A 19,766-nucleotide genomic window follows, 5' to 3' on the forward strand; every position below is an offset into this window, starting at 1 on the left:
TATTTTGTGTTCTTAGAAATTACTTAACTTCACTCTCTTGGGCACTATTTAATTGACAAGTGGTACTGATCTTTCGAGTTCTGCTTCAAAGATGTGGTCTGAAGGTGTAAGCTCTGTGTATGAAAAGAGATTGCTCTTCTATGCTTTCTCCTTCCTGTCTAGTTTGGAAATTACTTAATCCTGGGCGTTATTTCACTTTTTCCATGTTGGTCTTCAGTTTATACTCTGGAAACCTTGAAAGCCCCTTTGCATTGGTGATAGTGACTGTGAGCTTAATTCCTCACCCCCCCCTTTTTGTTTGACTCTTGATGTTGAAAATCTCTGAAATGTATTATTTGTTAATACAGATAATACACTTGTTAATACAGATAATAATATAAGAAAAAAAACCTGTTGATTCTCCCCACTCCCTTTATGTCATCAGTATTCTTTGAAGGTATCGGATGGATTTTTCTAGGTGGCAGCTGGATTTCCTTTTCTGTAAGTTGTTACGTGAAACCTAAAAGCTCCCTTTTCCCTTACCCCATTCTGGAGAGAGTTGCTCTTTTAATAGTTTGACTTGAATGAAGAACTGGATTGAGTGTGCCTGGTAGACTAACTACAGTATTTTCTATGGTTGGATATTGTTCCATTCTGAAATATGGTTGTCTTCTATGACTGGAAGTAATGGCGAAGTCCGGCCTATGTTAAAAACTGTTTGGGTTATCATAATCTGGCATATCAGAACTCTTTTTTTCTTAATGTTAAAATAACGTTAGAACTTTCTTAATTCTATTGATCATGTCTTTCAACTGAATATTTGTGATCAAGAACATGAAACTTCTTAGGCAGAAGAAAGTTTGGAGTGTGGGGGAGCCTCTCTCGATGATTAGTCTTTGTTTTGAGAGGTTACATAGCTGATAGAAGTAGTTTTAGTGCCTTTGGATTTCAGTCACTGTATTGCAAGTAAAAGGTTTTTGAATGGGCAGCACTGGGAATGAGGGAAGGAAAGTGGATATAACACCATTGAATAGAATCATAGAATGGCTTGGGTTGAAAAGAACCTCAAGATCTTCCAGTTCCAACCCCCTGCCATGCGCAGGGACACCTCACACTAAACTATCCCACCCAAGGCTCTGTCCAGCCTGGCCTTGAGCACTGAACAGCAATACAGTGGGGGGGAACTAGCTGTCTGACACTTGTGTGCTAAAGCCAAAATGGCAAGAAGGATTTTAATGCCTTTTAGTTCTATTACCAAATAAATTGTATATCATAGATGTAGTTTATAATTAACTACATGCATAATAGTATGGCCCCTTCTAATTTTTCTGAATGCTGGCAGCACAAAGATGGCATTTTTTCAGTTTCTTACAGGATAAATAAATTATGTTTAAAAATTAGTAATATTTGTATGATGAAAGTAACAAACAATACTCTTTAAAAGATGGTCAGCACATATTTCAAAGGTAGAATTAAATGCTATGGTTTACTGGGGCTTTCAAAATGGAGGAGGGTCCTGGGGGTAGGAGAAAAGTTAAACTTCAGTATCATTAAAAAGACTTGTGTTAGTTCTTTTACCATTTGTATTACTTCTCCATTCTTTCCACTCCCCCACCACCCTATCTCATAATTCAGCCTCCAGACAGGCACATATATTTACAGCAGTCTGTCTCTTTTGGTGTTCTTGGTATTTCTGAGCAATTTGGGGTGTTTTTTTTTTTAGCCTTTTGACATTTGGAGACAGCCAGCCACTACCAGCTTTCATGTTAGAACTTTCCATCACTCTTGAGAGGATGAATGTATCTTCTCCAAGAGACGGGTGAAGAATCTTTGTCATCTTGTAGAATACAAATTGCAGTTAGAATATTTTTAAACTTTTTTTGCTTTGTTTTGCAAGCTTGTGTTTGAAAAAGCTTTTTGGTTTGGATATTGAGCAAGAGATGGCAGTTATTTTCTCCTCCCCTGACCCCTTATTTAAATGAATCTTCAAGATTGGGAGGTAATAAGATGTTTGGAAAACTGATGTTTCCCTGTGTTGATTCAGTATTCATAAGGATTATGGTGTGTTTAAGCTAATGAATCGTTTGTCCCAAGACTTTGTGGTTCCTGTCTCTTGTGTTGAGATGATTAAACTTCCGCAAAAAAAATCATGTATCTTATGATAATGGGGAAGAGAGGATTTCCCATCATAGGAAGACTTCTACTGACCTCAGTAAAACTATGACTTAAAGGAACAATGTGTTTCTATTTGGAAAGGTAGAAATTTGTGACTTCCTACGGATCAAGAGAAAGCTCCGCTTGTGGAAGGAAGTTAAGAGGACTTGTATAGACAAAACATAACTGTGAGTGCAAACTGGGCTTTGTGATTTTTGGATCTCTCCACAATGCCTTTGGGCCATTTTAACAAATCCTCTGTAACTGTAGTCTGAGGTTGATTTCTTTCTTTTCTTCAGGTGATCTTTTAGATCATGACAGGCTCTTTGTTCTAGTGAGGATTGTCTTGTAGAAGGCTGCCTTTTAGTAGAAAAATAAAGAATACAGTCTAGGTTACATGAACTTTGAGCTTCTCTGCTCCGAGGTCAGACTATGGTTACAAATACTCCTTGTTAAATAGGAGTTCTATTTTGTTACCAAGGCCTTCTGTAGCATTTGTTTTCAGATCATTAAGTGTTTAAGAGAAGAGGTCAGAGTAACATTTTCCCACCCATAAACCAAAAAAGATCTTCCAAATATCATGTAGCAGGTTGGTACAGAAACTCAGACCAGACTTACTTGAAGTAATAAAAATGTGACGTGGTGATTCTGAAACCCTCCTTGACCTTCATTGTTTTGAGTCCTAGTTCATTTCAGCTAATCTTCAAAGACAACTTAATGTCTGTCAGTAGTAGTTTCAAGATAATTTTGATAACTGGGTGAGTAGTGATTTATAAGTCAAGATATTTTTTTTTTCTATGAAAAAAAGGCTTTAATACTTCACATAATCCTGAGGTGACAAATGAGTAGTTTTTGTTTGTCGTGGGCTTGAAGAGCAATTGAGTTTTCCTACTGAATTTCACAGGTGTTTTTCTTAAATGGTGAAAATGGGCTTAGTTCCTAAATTTAACAGATTAAAGATCAGTGAATAGATTTTCTTGTCTGGGGACAGTGAGTTAGCACCTGGACTGGCTCATCATGGATTAGGCAGCTGTAAATACTGACAAAGGGGTGAGTGTGGGTACATGCAGGAGACAACAGAGGGGGAAGGGATGCCTGCGGCTGCAGTGACTTGAAAGCAATTTAAAGTGTTCCAGAATGGCATCATCAATTGTTCATGAAAGTAATATCCAAAGTAATCAGAATGAAATGTGTGATGGAAAAAAGTTAGAAAATCCGAAATGGCCTTGGTGTTATCACAGCAGTTTATGTTCCTTTTACATGTAGATGATTTCTTAGTAAACTAGTAGGTGAAACAAGAATTTTGATATTCCTTGAGTACTGTTTCTTACCTATCTGCAGCTTGCAGAAAATTAATTAGAACCCAATACCTTTAACTTATGTTGACAAAAAAGTCATATCTGCATCTCTTCTGTTTAACATAGAGGATAAGGTGAGAAACTTTTTGTAAGTGGAGGGTCTTCAGTAAAGACCAGCTCTAGTAGATACCTTCCTGTCTTTTAGCAGTGCTTTGGTAACTTAAATAACCACTAAGTTAACATAGCACTTGTCTTGCATTACAAGCATAGATTTCTTTTTTAATTGGCCAGTGTCATCTTTTAATCTGTTTGCCTGGTTGATGGACCATTAGATGGTTCAAGTCTTCGCTTTCCCCTTTTCTTCCCCATGCAGATAAATCAGAAATGTTAATCTGTAATAATCTGCAAGTGATTTAACATGGAGTCTGCTTGAGGTAAGACATTGCAGAATGTGCATTTAGTTATTTTGCTACCTTTGTTAATGTGAAAAAAGGAAAAAAGGTGGTGTTAAGAAAGTACAGATAGCTCTCAGGGTAGATAATTTAATGGAAGAGAAGTATTTTTGCTTGCTTTCTTTGGCGGACAGTGGCAAGTATGTGGTGATCTTGGGATGCTCTTCTATAGGACTGAATGAAATGGTCTCGTTACTGCTGAAAGAAGATCCAACTCTTAGCTGTGTTCCTGCTGTAGGTGTTGTCTTGGCTGTCAGGCAAGTTAGCCCAGCCCTTCTTTCCTCTTGCCCCCCCTGTTGGACAGCTTTCTGTTGAGTTAGGAATTTGAATGGGCTCGTGAAGCATCTAGTTGATGTCAAAAACAGTGAAGGACAAAGGAGTGAGATCTCCTTTTAGCATAAGCAGACCATTAACTTGGTTCTTTATGTAATCGTAGCTTCAGTTCAATGTAAATTCACCCGTATACTATCACAATGGAATTTTGCAAGAGTAAAATTGCGTTAATAAGTAGATTTTTGGTTGAGACCTGCTTTTCAGTTGGTGGAGGAGATCGGGTGATATTTAATTGACAACAGGTGATAAAATTGGCAATTGCAGTGTGGTTTATAGAAGCTAGAAGTAATAGAAGCTAGAAGTAATATAAAGATACAGTGCAGAGCAGAGAAAGAAAATGAAATACAATAAGGTATAAATTTGGGACAGGCATCTGTTTCCAGCTATTTGTTTTGTCAACATTTTACTCTCAACAATTGGAAGGGATAAAATGGGTAATGGGTTAGCAGATGCAGTCTAGAGAATCGCTTACAAATACTTTATAAGTGCAAAATTTTTGCAGTGCTTCTTTCTGCATACATAATTCACCAAAAAAACCCTTGGTGAATACAGGCTTGCTGCTTTCTTGGTACTAATGATAAGAAAGCTTACTACCATAAGCAGAGTAATGATGCAATGTGTTATGTTTGCATTTAAATTGGCACTGACGCTAGCTTGGTCCCGAGAACTGTTGTAAACTGTAAGTTTGAGATATTTTTATTTTAATTGGAAATTTATTTTGTCACGTTATGAAATAACTACTTTGCTGTCGAGGATATCATCAGTTATTGGGTCTTGGAGTTTCATTTGTTATTTTAAACAAATACATATTGTTATGTTTTCTTAACACAATTATACGTCAACTAAGTCTGCGCATGTTACAGCTACATAAGTAATATAGCAGAGGGTGCTAAAATTCTTTATTAGTGATTGCTGTTCAAGTGCCATCCTTAATTTTGAGAAGCTCAGCACTTCAAAATGTTATGGGCGAGAAGCAGACTATTGGAGAGGAGCCAAAAGCGTAAATGTTCTCTTCTAGCAACTCTCCAGCAAGATAAATGACTGACACATAGAAGCAAAGTTCTTTTGGCCTTCAACTCCTTAAAGGCTTCGTGTGAATTGGGATTTAAGCAGAGCTGTATACTATTTGGAGTCAAGTGAGAGATGGCCATCAGTGCTCTCTTCCATGGATGGCAAGTTTCTCAACTGACCCAGTGCTATTATACATAAACTTTGCTTTCATCAGGGCACTAGCATTGATTGAATCATTTTAGTCTGTGCTTAGGATTCTGCTCATTTTGTTTTCCTGATGAATAGGTAATGACTAATGTGAGAAATGTTCAAGCACACTTTTCCACTGTTCCAGGAGACTTTTTTGAACAGGAAGAATCAAAGCTGAATGTTTTGGCCAACCAAATACGGATTGGTTTGGTGTGTTTGCAGTGCATTCTTGGTAACACTGATGCCACCTCAAGGCTTTTGGCAACCAGGCTTTAGATTGATCATAGTACATCCTCCAAAGTATACAGAAATGCTCCAAATGGTAAATCTTTTGTAGTGATGGAATACTAAGTTTGAATGTTTGGCATTCTTGTTTCAACTGTATACTGCATAAATGAGCTAAAGGAAGATAAAGTGGTATTGGGTGGTTCTTACGATCTACAGTACTGCAGCCAGGTTAAAGTATCATTGTTTATGTGATATGTTTTCTAGCTAGAGAGCAGGCAGTTGTCATTCACATGGCTTGCAAGATAACCATATGGTATATGCAGTGATTGCAGAAAATTGCCCAGCTTTACTGTTGTGCTGGTGCCCTCAATTGAACTGTATGTTCTATTTCCCCTACTAGTTCTTTTTAAAGATGACATGCTGAAACATCCTGAAAGTTTGTGGAGGTTGTGGAGCTATTTGAGGTTGTGGAATGTGTTTCTCAGAGAAATGTTTTCTTAGAAGTATTTAAAGTAGTTCTTGACCTTTATAGACTACTGTGGAGTTAATAAGCTGGATGTTAAATGGAGCATCTTAGTCTTTATTATGCTGCCTGAACTAGATAGGGTTGGGGATAGGTCTCTTTCTTGAATATTTTACAACTTTTAAGGTTGGGCAAACCTTGAAATTTAAGATGGTTGTTGCCAGTGTTCAGATTTCAGCTTTTTAGTTGGTCAGGAACGCAGAGGTGTACAAGGAGTACACCTCTACCCAATGGCTGGGCTTTGGCCATAGTGAAAGTCCTAAGTACTGCTGGAATTGTACTGGAATACAAGGCAGGTTTTTTTCAGCTTTTGGGGCAGCTTATCAGGTTGTTCCCGTAAATTGGGTATTCCTGTTTCTTTGGTTAATGGGCTCTGTCTGTGCCGGGTTGAATGTCACCCTTTTTCTGTAAAGTCTGACAAAATAACATGCAATAGAAAGGGTCTGAAATTATGTGACCTTCCAGGAAAGGAATTACTCTGCAAGTAGAACTCATTAATGCAAATTGGTATTTCTATTTCCTTCTGGCTTTTTTTAGAGACAGAACATTTCTGTGTGCACTTCTTTCGACATGGGGACTTCTGGTAAAACTTGAAAAATACCATTGAATAGGAACAAATTCTTTGAATAGTAGAATACAGGGGCTGCTGCAGCCGTTCCCCCAGACGTGAAAAATCATCACGCTTTTCCAAGGGAGTCCATTCAAATGAAAGTAGTAGATAGTAAGTTCAAAGCCTTCAGAAAGTATCTCTTATCCTGAGCAAATAGTGCCTGGTAGAAAACAAGTGCCTCATTAGTCTGCAGACTTCAACCTTCTGGGGGTGGAAAGGGGCAGCTCTGTGCAGCTGCAGGTAAAAAATTCTTGTGGCAAATTGGTCATGGGTGTGTTGAGTGAGTGTTTGGCACTTGGTGCTCTAAGAAAGCAGCATTATTTCCTGTAAGGTTATTTTTCAGAGTAGAATCATAGAATAGTTAGAGTTGGAAAGGACCTCAAGATCATCCAGTTCCAACCCCCCTGCCATGGGCAGGGACACCTCACACTAAACCATCCCACCCAAGGCTTCATCCAACCTGGCCTTGAACACTGCCAGGGATGGAGCACTCACAACCTCCCTGGGCAACCCATTCCAGTGCCTCACCACCCTCACAGGAAAGAATTTCCTCCTTAGATCCAATCTAAACTTCCCCTGTTTCAGTTTGAACCCGTTACCCCTTGTCCTGTCACTACAGTCCCTGACGAAGAGTCCTTCCCCAGCATCCCTATAGGCCCCCTTCAAGTACTGGAAGCTGCTATGAGGTCTCCATGCAGCCTTCTCTTCTCCAGGCTGAACAGCCCCAACTTCCTCAGCCTAGTACAATGCTCTCTGACCAGGTTCTTTGAGATAATCCACGTATGGAGAGTGTAGTGGTTTAATATCAAATGTGTGTATCTGAAGGACACCTTCCGGTCCCCATTGTGCTGAGGTGAAGTTAGCCTCTTTGCAATATCTGTAGTTAGTCACACCCTACGTTATGTTCTGAGCTTCGTGGGTGCATCACCCTTGCCCATGTCTTCTGAGCCTTCTAGTATAGGGGTTTATTGGTCAGTCACGGTATGAGTATTTTCCACATCTAAATTTATAGGGGTTTGAGGCTCATTAGAGAATTTGCTAGTTGAGAATACAGGAAGTAATTGGTCTTTGTGATATAATCATGTGAGGTACGCACAACTCTGTCAGTGCAGCCTGTATAGATGAGCCTTCCTGTATGTAACTTCCAATTTTATGCACATCGTTGCAGTATAGATAAATTTGTTCATAAACCAAGCATAAGATGTTAAAAAATGGAATTTACTTAGTGAAGGTAAGTTTGTAGCTTGGCTGCAGTTATAGTTTGTAAACTCATTTGCATTGATTTCTATTTATTTTATTAAATCTCTATCTACCACGTTCACCTACTCTCATCTGCTTCTTCAGTTAATGTACCTGATGAATTTCTCTGGAGATTTAATTCCTGTTAAAATCTGCTGAAATTCCATGGAGGAAGTTGCATGATGGTCACAACCACGTTGGGTGTTGCTGGGTCTAGAGCAGTCTGAGGGCTCATTGTATGCTCTTCTCTGTCTCCACTTCTGGAATCCTTACGTGCATCTCAGGTTTGCTCCTGAATGTGAAGTTGGTCTAGGACTTTAACTGTTCAGCATGCTCAGTACTTTTTTCTTTGGCTTGGCTCTTTGCTGTGTCTTGTCATCACTTGGTCGTTGTTCTGTGGCTGGGACAAGGGTCTAGGAACACCTTGACTTGGAGACAGATGGGGGAGGCAGAGATCACAGAAACAGCTAATGAAATAGATGGTTTTAAGGACATTGTTAGAAAGTGACTCTGGAATCACAGGCATGGTGCTGAGCAATGACCTATTTAAATGGAGAGTTTGAAGATAGACAGTAGGATGGTAGAAGATCTGGATCTCTAAAACCTCAAGCCCCAATGTCCTAATGAATAGGGGAAGACTTTGCACTGATGCTTCATACTGAAAAAGAGGGTTACTTTAATTCTAGGTAGAGCTGTTTTCTTAAAGATACCTTTCACACCCTGGAGTCTTTGCCTGTCAGGGGCTGTTTCCAAAGTCCATGTGCATACATGCAGAAGCTGTCCATTGACATCTAGTTGATCTCTAGCCCTGTGTGTTTTCAGGATGCCAGACAGTGCAGAAAAGGTAAACACTCGGTATTTTATGTTACTGTACGCACAAATGTCTACAGTGGTTGATCTGTCTGTCGTTACCCCTTCACACCTGCCATCCTGGCTCTGAATTGTACAGAACTAGAGCAGAACATGCTCAGTAGAATCGGAGCTTTCTAAACCTTTCTGTATACGTTACGTAGGATTTGATCATGCAGAACATCTAGGAAATGGGAAGCTTGTAAGTTTCAATCTGTTTTGTATTCAGTGAAACACCTTTTTATTCTGTTGTTGAACAGGATTTGTTTTTTTAAAGTGTGGGGATGGTAGACAAAAAGTGTAATTCTTATGGTGGGTGAGGAAGTGCTGATTCTTTTGGGATCCCAATGAGAAAGGCACAAACACTTGCAAGGCCGATCACTATTAATAACTCGGAAGAGGTGATGGCAAGGTATAAAATGATATGTCCTTTCTGATGCTGGGAACCCATAGATGATACAGCTTTAGATGGATCTCTGGTCAGGGCATGGCTTACTGTAGGTCTTGTCTGCTCTGAGTTCACTAGTACTCTTATGGGGTTTGCTCACAGGACATTTTCATCAGTCACTGGTAGCAGCCAGGTCTGGAATGCTGTCCAGGGAACAGCAAGTTCTGATATCCTATCTCACTGATAAAGCTGCAGTTCCTGAGCAGTTGCACGTAATATTTCCAAGTGGAAAAGACAACGTACTATACATACACTTAAGATTAAAAATGCATATTTATTGGTTATGCATTAATTATGTGTACATTCATTAATTTTAGTATTGATTAGACACAGCATGATTCAGTAGTGATCACATGGTATCCATGATATAGAGGCATATACCTGGATTTGGGTCATTGTTTGTACAGTAGTATTCTTATAGGTAGATAACTACAAATGAGTTGAAAGGTATTTGGTAGTACTAGACTTAGCTGGAAAGGGGTTCAGTATAAGGGGAGTAATGCGTAGGTTCAGGCTGACTTGATCAGTCGTTCAGATGGATGGGAAGATTCAGAAGACAGTGATAGGTGCGGCTAAAAGGCAAATACTGGAAAGCAGGCTGAGTCAGTGCTTCCGGTCATCTATTTATGTATCAGTTGTGCCACAGTGTTTCCTGAGAACTAGCTGTACTAACCTGCAGTTAGCAAGGGACACTTCTTGTATGGTGGGGTAAGCAGCTCTTTCTGAGAGCAGAGTGCTTAGATCCAGATGTGTTCCTGTCTCAGGTTTCTGAAGGAACTTCTCGAAGGAAAGAATCAGCATTTCTTAGTACCTCCACTAATTTCATTGGGATTTTTTAATGTTCTTTGTAGTTTTGCTTCTACATCATCTTTGTATTTTGCTCTTGTAGATCAGTTGAGTAAACTGCATGTGATGTCTACAGGACTTGATAGCAGCTAATCAGCCGAAGTGGCTTTGGTCACAAGCTTTGCCTGAAAATAGGTTTTACTACGAGGGTGGTCAAAACTTTTAGACTGCTCTCAGTGAATGTAGGTAGTTCCTGCCATTTGCATTCTCTGAGCAAGCAGAGCTAAAATTTCCCCTTAAGAATAACTGTGAAAGTACTACAATGTTCCTCAGCCCTGCTGATCGATAATGGACTGTACTAGTAAGGTGAGAAACCAGATGGTAGAGATAAGTTGCTGACACTTGGTATTGATAATGACAGAAAGAGGATAAGCAAACTCTTGTAGTGTAGGAGGAAGCAGAAGCAGCACGCATTACTGTGTAAGTATTTAACTGGATTCTTCTCTAGAGAAAACAGAAGGGAACTCTGAATTTCTGGTCGTGTAAGCCTTCCAGACAAATTTGTATTAACTTTGATAAACATACCTTGGTCACAGTTCCATGGCCATGTGATTGATGCGCATTTCTTGGCCTAGAAATGGTGGTGTGTACATTGGCAGTGGACTGAGAAAAGGCCTTCCTGATGCAGCTATTTGTTTTTGTTACTTAACATCCTGCTTCTTTGTTCCTTGGTAGGATTAGCTCCGTGTGAGGAATGGGAAGCTGTAGTCACAGCTTCAGAAGCTTCTGTGGTGATGCTTGTCTGCCCATCTGATATAACCATAGGCCAGTATCATTTCTTAGACCAGTTATCCATACAAAAACTTGGCCTGCAACAAAGAACTGAAGTGGTTTAAGGTATCATCTGGTAGATGCTTGAAAATTAATTGCAGCATAGGGCAGGAAGGCATCTAAGACAACTTACTATATATGTGGGTTGACTCATTTGATATAGAACACTGTGGTTTTGGGGATAGCTTTTTTGGATACACTAAAAGATGTTGTAGAAGCCCACATCTCTAGTATGCAGATCTGTGCAGCAGTCTAAAGGACTGTAGAGCACTTGCTGGCGGTATTGGGGAAGTAATCTTCCTCTTTATTTGTGGAAGTAATGCAGAGTAAAGGCAGAATTATCTCCTTGAATATAGTTATTGTGTTCCAGCATGTAGCAAGCTTTTTTTTTTAACTCCTAAATTGCTTGGCGTAACCCACTTAATATTTTGGAAGGTAGTGATGAAAAGTCATCAGGATCTCATTGGCTAAGCAATTAAATGTAACTGATGGCAAAGTGTTAGATACTTGAAACTGTTATTTGCTAACTATAAGCATAGTGTAAGCTACACAGATTGTAGAGGGTTTTGAGAAGTCAGATCAGGAGACATCCAGAATTGTTTTGCAGTATATAATTTCACTCTAGAGAAAGGAACTGCCTATGAAAAGATCTTTGAGCCTTTACCTTTTCTAATCCTGTAACCAGATTTTCTCTACAGATTATTATTCTTTTCATTGCATACAGTACACAGTGTTCTTCATTAAAGTGGGAGGTAATGTGAATGAAACATACTAAAAATCAATGGATTTTTGAGTCCTGTCACAAAAAGATTGTCAAAATCAGCTTCGTAGCACAATTCTGTGCTAATGGAGATTTATTTGGAAAAGCCTGATGATCTCTGTTAAACATTTCTGTTTAAGGATATTTACCTTATTAAAATGTCCTTAAAAAGCTTATTAGGCTTTCTGAAGCCCCAATTGATAATATTAGAGAAACGATTAGTTAGATACCTTTTTGGAATTGTTATTGGTGTTTAGCAGCCATGTCAGTTGGTGTAGGAAGAAAGGTTTTTGTCAGCACTAAAATGTAATGTCTGTCAGTTCAGCTCTGCATGCTCTTACTGGGATGACTTGGTTGCTCAGCATGTTTGTTGAGAATGTGGAGTCATCTTGGTCAAAGTCATATGTTTTGAAATAGCACTTAGGCTTAATGGTTTTCAGCCCTAAACTGGTGTTTGGTGGCTGATAGCAAGAATGTGGTATCTATTTGCAACATAAATCAAAAGCTAGTACTTAGAATGGGAAACATTAAAGAAAAGAATAGAAGCTAGTAATTCTGTAGGGTGTTTCAGCAAAGTGGGGAGATCATGGCAAAATTCTGGGTGAATGTTTGGCTTAGAAAAGTGTGGTCTGCAAAAACTGAAACAGAAGGTTAATATATATATTTTTTATATATATACACACACACACATATAAAAGTCTAACCGTTTAAAGTGTGAAAAGTCATAATTTCTAATGGCAATTTCCTGAGAATTGGTTTGATTTAGTACAGATTTGTATGCGTAGGCTTACCAGCAGCTGTCACTAGATGTGTTTTTAATTGCAGAGTAGGTGAATGTGAATGAAAACTGTTTCTTCCTCGGGATTGAATCTTGTGAGCATCACGTGCTTCATGAATGCTGCTAAAAGTGGTGGTACGCTTAACCAAAGGCCAGCTGTCTGCGTGACATGATTTTGGTTAGACATACATATATATACATAAATACATGTGAAAATTTCAATATACATAAAATGTTGAGAAAGAATCTGTTATTTGTAGAGCCATGTCTGAAATATTTTTTTGCTCAATTTCTTGTATAATTTGAAACATGGGAAAGCATTTGGAAATAACTTGCTTTGTAAATGTATATATTGTATAATAATGCGTATTCACCATCCTTTATAAGGAAGACTTACTTCAGTGTATATACTTAAGATTTCAATAAATACCTAACCAGTGCTGGAGTGTAGTTAAGTCACATATTTTATAGTACTTTAAAAAATTGACCACAGACTTTCCAATTCTTATAATTGCATAAATGCATCATTGAAAGGATGGTAAAGAGCAAAACAAAGCTCTTTCAGCATAATAAAACACAGGAACTGGAGTGGGAGTATGGCAGAGCATAGCTGAGCTCCCATGCTTGGCGCCTGATGAGCAGAGCGCTCCAGCAGCCCAGCTACTCAGTCCCACTGGCTTCAGGCCGCAGAAAGCTGAGTGGGGCAGCTAAGGTGCAGTTCTTTTGTCTGCCATAATACCCCGGTTCAAGAGCTGAAACACGCCTCGTATTGCCCTGCCTCTCATCTTGGTCTCTAGACTTGCTTTCTTAGAGCTATAGTGAAGGAGCAAGTCTAACAGGTTTACTGTTTCACTAGGAGCTACATGGCAAGTGTAGAGTTCCCAAGGCTTTCTCTTGAAAGCGAAAGCATGGGAGTTCCAACCATAGCACATTCACCTTTGTTCATTGTTTCCTTGGGCCCCTGGAAGAAGTCTTTGTGGAGTCTATTTAGGTAAGCAGATAGAAAAACAAATACTGAGTTGAATTAATATCAGCTATTCTGTTTGAGTACATGGCAGTCAGCATGTGGTATAGAAAATGAAGGTTGTCATACCCTTTTTAGGGCATAAAAATGCTGGAATTTTTTTAATGTGTTATCATCTTGAAGTACTTTATATTTTAAGTCTCAGCATCCACAGAGGAGTTTTATACAGGACAGTAATTATTTTTTTAAAGCATAGAACTACCTATTCAAATTGTGTGCGAGTATAATGGAAAAACCATTTCTGCGGAGTGTGTGTTTGCATGTCAAGTGTCTTCCAGTTAATGGAGAAGGTGGATGTGTGCATGGCATGATGGGGGAAGAAAGTATCAATTCAGCTTGTTAAATAAGAAGGAATTTGGAGACTCCGACACTGCATTAAATATCAGAGCAGTGCTGAGCTGTGTGGTCAGTGTTGCTGTTGTGCTGTTCTGCAGTTCACGAAACTTTAGCTTCCTAAATTGATAGGAAATCATTACTTTTCATAGCATTGACTTGAAGCTTTTTTACTGTAGTCAAGTTTTATGACTTCACTTGCATCTGTGCTCTCGTTTGAGGTTTTCTTAATGTTGTTTCTCCTTTCTTTGTGTACTAGAAAATGTAAATAGGCCTATGCAGGCTGCCCTCATTAATGAGTAGAAAAGTAGGGGCAGGGAACGGAATTTACCTGAAGTGATTACTTTCTGACCAGGTATTGATGATAATGAGCGAAAAGATTATGAATATATGTAACTGTTAGGATTTTGTCATCATGGAACCCGTCATTACAGAAATTAGTCTTCTCAATTGCACATCCAGTGTTTTCTTTTATTATTCCAGGTGGTACTGTGTGAAAATAAGCTGAATTGTAGATACTTTTAAAAGTGCAATGCTTACAAAAATCCCCAAACATTTTAATGACCTTAATACTGCATTACTCATGTATTTTGAAATGAAATGCTAGTGCTCTCCTTCCCTTCAGACTTTGGTTTTGTTTCTTAGGTTGCACATCTTCAAAAAATCCCTGATGGTGACAATGAGACAATGATTCCTGTACTGTCTTCAAAAAAAGCAAGTGAATTGCCAGTTGATGAAGTAGTGAGCATTCTGCAAGTAAGTGGTTTTGTGTCTCTTAAGAATGTGCTGATGTTACCAAATGATATCTTTGGTATTTCTTAAGGACCGATCTTGTCATTGAAAGCGCAGGCATTGTCTGATGCATGCAGTCTGATGCTGGCTGTTTTCTACTTCTAAAAGAACGTTGGTTTTTCAATTGTTACTTGAAATGCTCTAGCCTTGGACATTTTCCAAAAACTCAGGTATTTGGAGGGGGATGGGATTCAACTTGAAAGTGCTTGGGCTTCTGTATGCTTTGAAGATTGCTTTTAGGTAATAAAAAACCTAGAGTCAATCTTCCTATAGAATTCTGGCCTATTTTTCATTGCTATTGCTTCCATTTCTCTAAGGAATCCTTAATGTCCTTAATTTATTTTGGTAGCCTCCATTTTAAGTGGAGGAGCAGGACTGAGAAAGTTACCCATTGATAGATTTATGAACCTTGAGTCTGGGTTAATTTTCATGATAAATGGTCTTTTTTCATTTTCTGTATGCTTGACTGCTTGAGGAGTGCGCCATGATAAATGTTGGTCACTGACAACTCAAGACTTTGGAACGGTTTCTGTCATTTGGCTGAGTAACTTAACTCCTGACATAATCCTCAAGACTCTGAATTACGGCTGCAGCTTGGCTAGTTGGAGAGGTTTCTGCAGGGAAGACCAGTATTCATTTAGAAATGGGAAGCAGCATCTGCTTCTGTAGTTCTTTGAATGTCTAGTGGAATCGCTTAAGTACTGCCAAATTGAGTTTTAGAATAGTAGCTAGTTAGCTTTATTGTCATACGGACATTAGTACCAAGCTTGTATTTCTAATATTGTTAAATTTGTATAGTCTAAGGCTGTATAGTTTGGTGTTGGAATTTATTTTCAAGTGTAGTTCATAACTGTTTATAAGTGTCACTTCTGACTGTTATTCTTTGCATATTTTAATAGGCTAATCTTCAGAATGGCCTGAAAAACTGTGAAGTTTGTCATAGACGGGCCTTCCATGGGTGGAATGAATTTGATATTAGTGAAGATGAACCACTGTGGAAAAAATATATTTCCCAGGTTAAGATTTTTTTGTCCTTTCTGCTTTTTGGCTTTAATATGTGTCGGTAGTTTTGCTTTTCATTTTAATTTACTTAGGTTTCATGTGCATGAGCATATTCTGGTATAAGTAGGGAAACTAGCATAATAAGAGCTCGTAGAATAATTTACCGATTTAAAAAGCTTTTATTTAGGTGTATGCCAGTGCTTGAATCATATGATTTGTTCTATAATGTATGTTCATAACTAGCCAAAGGGTAACATTCAGAACTACCCTGAGGCTTGTATAAGCAGAATAAAGTTCCCTGTAAGCAAAGACTTGAGCATGAATCGCACTAAGGTCAGGCGCAAATGCCTATGGCTGTTACTTAAAAGGAATATGAAGTATGAATAACTTGCTAGACAAAGGAAATCTTAGAACGCAAAACTGCTGCCTTTGAGCTGAGGTGGGGCCAGACTTGGTTCTTGTGTTAAGCAGAACTGGCAAAAGTCAAGTGTGAATTATCTTCTTATCAGTGTGATTTATCATTCACACACACACACACACACACACACATATATATATGTACACACACACACACACACACACACACAAGGTATTTGCAGCAAATTTCCACATAGAAGGTTCCTCTAATGAATCTTTAATGTCAGACATTTCGGACAATGTTTCCTGCATCTTGTCTGAGCAGCAGTGCAGTTAAGTTCTAGAGTAAACCCTGAAGTAGTAGATGGTTAATTCTAGCAGGACTGTTTTACTTGGGAGAGACTAAAAGGATATTCAGCTCCCTGCTGATGACAACAGTGGGAACATCGTCGTGTACCAGCTGTCCTTTGGCATTAATGCTGTATTTTCCTATGTGCGGTTGCAAATTCATCGGATGCATCAGAACACTTCTAAAGCATATATCCAAGCCTGTTTTAGGTAGGATTTAAGATACGTATTCGCTTTGAATGTGCTTATCATGTGTGCTTTTAGAGTGTTCTGTAATTATAGGAATGTTCTTTTTTTTTTTTGTAACTTTTTTTTGGTTTTAGACCATGTTAGCAAACAGCTGCCGTGTAGAAGCAAGATCTTTCACTATTAGTCTGAAGAAAGCATATGAGCTAAAAGGAAAACTTGCGTCTTCTAAAACAAGAAATTATGTATTGAAAGCTATGAAGTGTATTGTTGCCTTTATAGCAATCAATTGCTGGGAACAGGATCAGCTTGTTGTTAACTCAGACATTTATAATAAACTTCAGGCTGCTTTTTGTATATTTAAATACAATATAAACAAATATGGGAGACAGTTTTCTTTGTCTTAAAAACATGAATTAAGAAATGTCAGAAACTTTTCCTGTTATAGATCACATACTGACCATTCAAAGTATTTAAAAAAAGGTCTCTCAAACATCTGAACTGTACAGAGTCAGACTTTCTTTGCACTGCTAGGTTAGAAATAATTCTAGAATAGGATGCTTTAGAAATTGATCAGATCTGCTTTGAGAAGTAGACAAAATGGCATTTCTGTCAGTAGTCTTGCTGAATTGTTGTTCTGTTTCATTGCAGTTTAAAAATCCCCTTATTATGCTTCTCCTGGCATCTGCAGTCATCAGTGTTGTAATGCATCAGTTTGATGATGCTGTCAGTATCACTGTGGTAAGGAACTAAAATTTCATCTTCTCTGGGAGCAGAATGCATGACCACATACACTTTGAACATCCCATGAATGCCAATGTGGGATGGGATCGCTTGATTGTAATTAATGGATTTGATTTGTATGCTGTCATTAAATCTGTTTGTGACTAGATTTTTTTTTTCCTTGACTGGTAGCAATAGTATGTATTAAAATACATCGGTAATTGTCTGCCTGCATTTTGCATATTTAATCTCTCATTGGTTGAAATGCCTATCTTCAGCCATTTGTTCAGAGGAGCAGGGGTTTTGGTGTCATCTGTGTATCTTTAAATTATGCTTTAATTTCAAATGGAAACCAACGTAAGCCTTCTGTGAACTTACTTTAAAGATGGAATCTTTTAAAACTTGAAGAAGTAACCTGAAGGTAGAAGATGGAATAATTTCTACTTTTTGGTGGTAGTTTGCAGTTAAATAGGGTGCTAAAGCAGCACACCAAATACAGTACTGCAAAACATTTGTCACTGCAAATGTCACAGAGAAGAAAGTTACAATTCCTTTGACCATTTTGGGGTGATAGGTGATAACTGAAAGCTGGGATTTCTGTATGGCCAGAGGCAGGTTCTAGAGGTTCTAGCTATTTTTTGTCATGGCTGACCTCCACACTCTCTATGTTGAGTTTTCCTTATCTAACTAACTATAGATAACTGGAGGTTGGCCCCTAACCTCTCTCATCTTTTAGAAAGAATCATTTTCTTTGGAAGATAAACTGTGTGGCTTCTTTATTCAAGTTCAGAATTGCATGTATTCTCTTAACAGTGTTAGCTTGGAATGGTCTGTTGTGTTCCTAAGTTGCACTTAGTTCAATTACAGTATTACGAAAGGTGTTCAATTGTTGTAGCTGAAAGTTGAATTATTTCATGTTTTTCTCCTTGGTTAATGCCCTTAAGTCTATTTTCCTAACCCTCTTGAGCAAGGCAATGAAAAAAGAACAGGGCAGTTAGAGTAAGAGAACAGTAATGTCTTCATTCTATGCCACAACCTGAGAAGGAATCTTTAACAGCCTCGTGAACATTGGTAGAGGTGTCTTAAAACATGAAGGAAAAGTGTAGTTGAGTTTGTCAGTTGTGCTTTTTAACTTCTGCCAGACCTACTGTTTAGTCTTGTTCTTAGTAATGCCCACTATATCACCTAGTGAACATTTATTTTCACTTCATTTCCAGATGATAGTGTAGTTTTTCTATGACTATATATTTGTGCTTAAGAGTTGTAGGGAAAAAAACCTGATTTGCTGCTAAAGATCAGTGGCATGTATTTCTTTTGGTGGTAATGCTGGTTTGAGCAGCTTTTGCCATCTTTTGGCTCTGCTGGTACAAAATGCATTGCAAACCTTTTTTACAATGGGAACTGATGAAGATTAAGGGGAAAAACCCCAAACCATACCTTTTTCCATTTGGAGGATATTGGCTTCTTAAGGCAAGCTGTTGCGCATAGATGCAAGCTGAGAGACTGATGCGAGGCTAAGAGTGCAAAGCTGTGTCAGGTAGCATGCGTTGTAGGAGATAATATTGCCTCCAAAAGACACATGTAGCCGTGGTGGAAATGTTCCATGGAAAGATGGAATATATATACTGATTTTTCTAACATGAGCATCACAAGACAGATTTACTGGATTTATCCTTGATTTAGTGAAGAGTTCTTCAAGAGAGGCTTTTTTTCTTGCAAAATGGTAATATCTGATGCTTTAGTAGTTTCTGTGTGCACTTTGAAGGCTTAATTAATGGAAGTTGTGTTATGGTTTTGTAAATTTTGTTTGAGATCTCTAGTGTCTTGGCTGTTTGGAGTGTACTTGGTGTCCTGTCTCCCTTGGAAATCTTGGGCAGAGTTTGAGTCTCGTTTTTCTCCTGGTCATCTTGCTGGGATATTTTATGACTCCTAATCTTCGGTTCATTCTTAGTCTTTCTGTCATCTGCTTATTTCAATGGAACCACATCCGGGATTTTCTGTAGCACTTAACATGTTATTCCTAGCTTTGTTTTGTTCACAGAAAGCACCCGTCACACTTCATTCAGACCAGTTTTCCTGTTCGTGTCATAGTTCTCTTTCCGCTGCTGGATCTTGCTCGCTGTTTAGAAACATGAAGCAAAGGAAGTTTTTCTTCAAAATTGCTATCTAGTTATTATTTGTAGTAAAATCAGGTTACTGAGTCTTGAACATCACCAGAGCAAGATGTAAATAGATAATGGGTTTGCTTTTATAACAGACCCAAGGGATATGGAGTGATTTTGATAATTAGAAGGTCTGTTTCCAAGTGAGATTGTTAACATATGTAGTATGTAGTTATTATTATATTACATGGTTATTATTACTACTATTATGTAGTTACACATATTTAACATATATAGTAACAACTATGGCTGAGCAAAAGCAAATGGGGTCATTTACTTTCATGGCCATTTGGGATTGGTTTATCTCACCTGCTTTTGTTTTCCTGCAGGCAATACTCATTGTTGTTACAGTTGCCTTTGTTCAGGTAAGA

General features: G+C 38.3%; 1 protein-coding gene across 5 annotated transcripts in view; it reads left to right on the forward strand.

Annotated features, from left to right (window-relative positions):
- The window catches only part of ATP2C1 (ATPase secretory pathway Ca2+ transporting 1), a 65,550-nt gene that overhangs the window by 17,682 nt on the left and 28,102 nt on the right, over nt 1-19,766 (forward strand). For 4 of the 5 annotated variants that reach the window (XM_065665480.1, XM_065665481.1, XM_065665482.1 and 1 more), the window contains 4 exons: nt 14,471-14,581; nt 15,517-15,633; nt 17,162-17,251; nt 19,725-19,760. In XM_065665480.1, the coding sequence (XP_065521552.1) occupies nt 14,471-14,581; nt 15,517-15,633; nt 17,162-17,251; nt 19,725-19,760 (354 nt within the window). Of the gene's footprint in view, nt 1-2,235; nt 2,322-14,470; nt 14,582-15,516; nt 15,634-17,161; nt 17,252-19,724; nt 19,761-19,766 lie in introns of all 5 variants that reach the window. The other variant, XM_065665484.1, reaches the window with a different exon arrangement.

The sequence above is a fragment of the Lathamus discolor genome, chromosome 2, assembly GCF_037157495.1.
Source record: "Lathamus discolor isolate bLatDis1 chromosome 2, bLatDis1.hap1, whole genome shotgun sequence".
Lineage (NCBI taxonomy): Eukaryota > Metazoa > Chordata > Aves > Psittaciformes > Psittacidae > Lathamus > Lathamus discolor.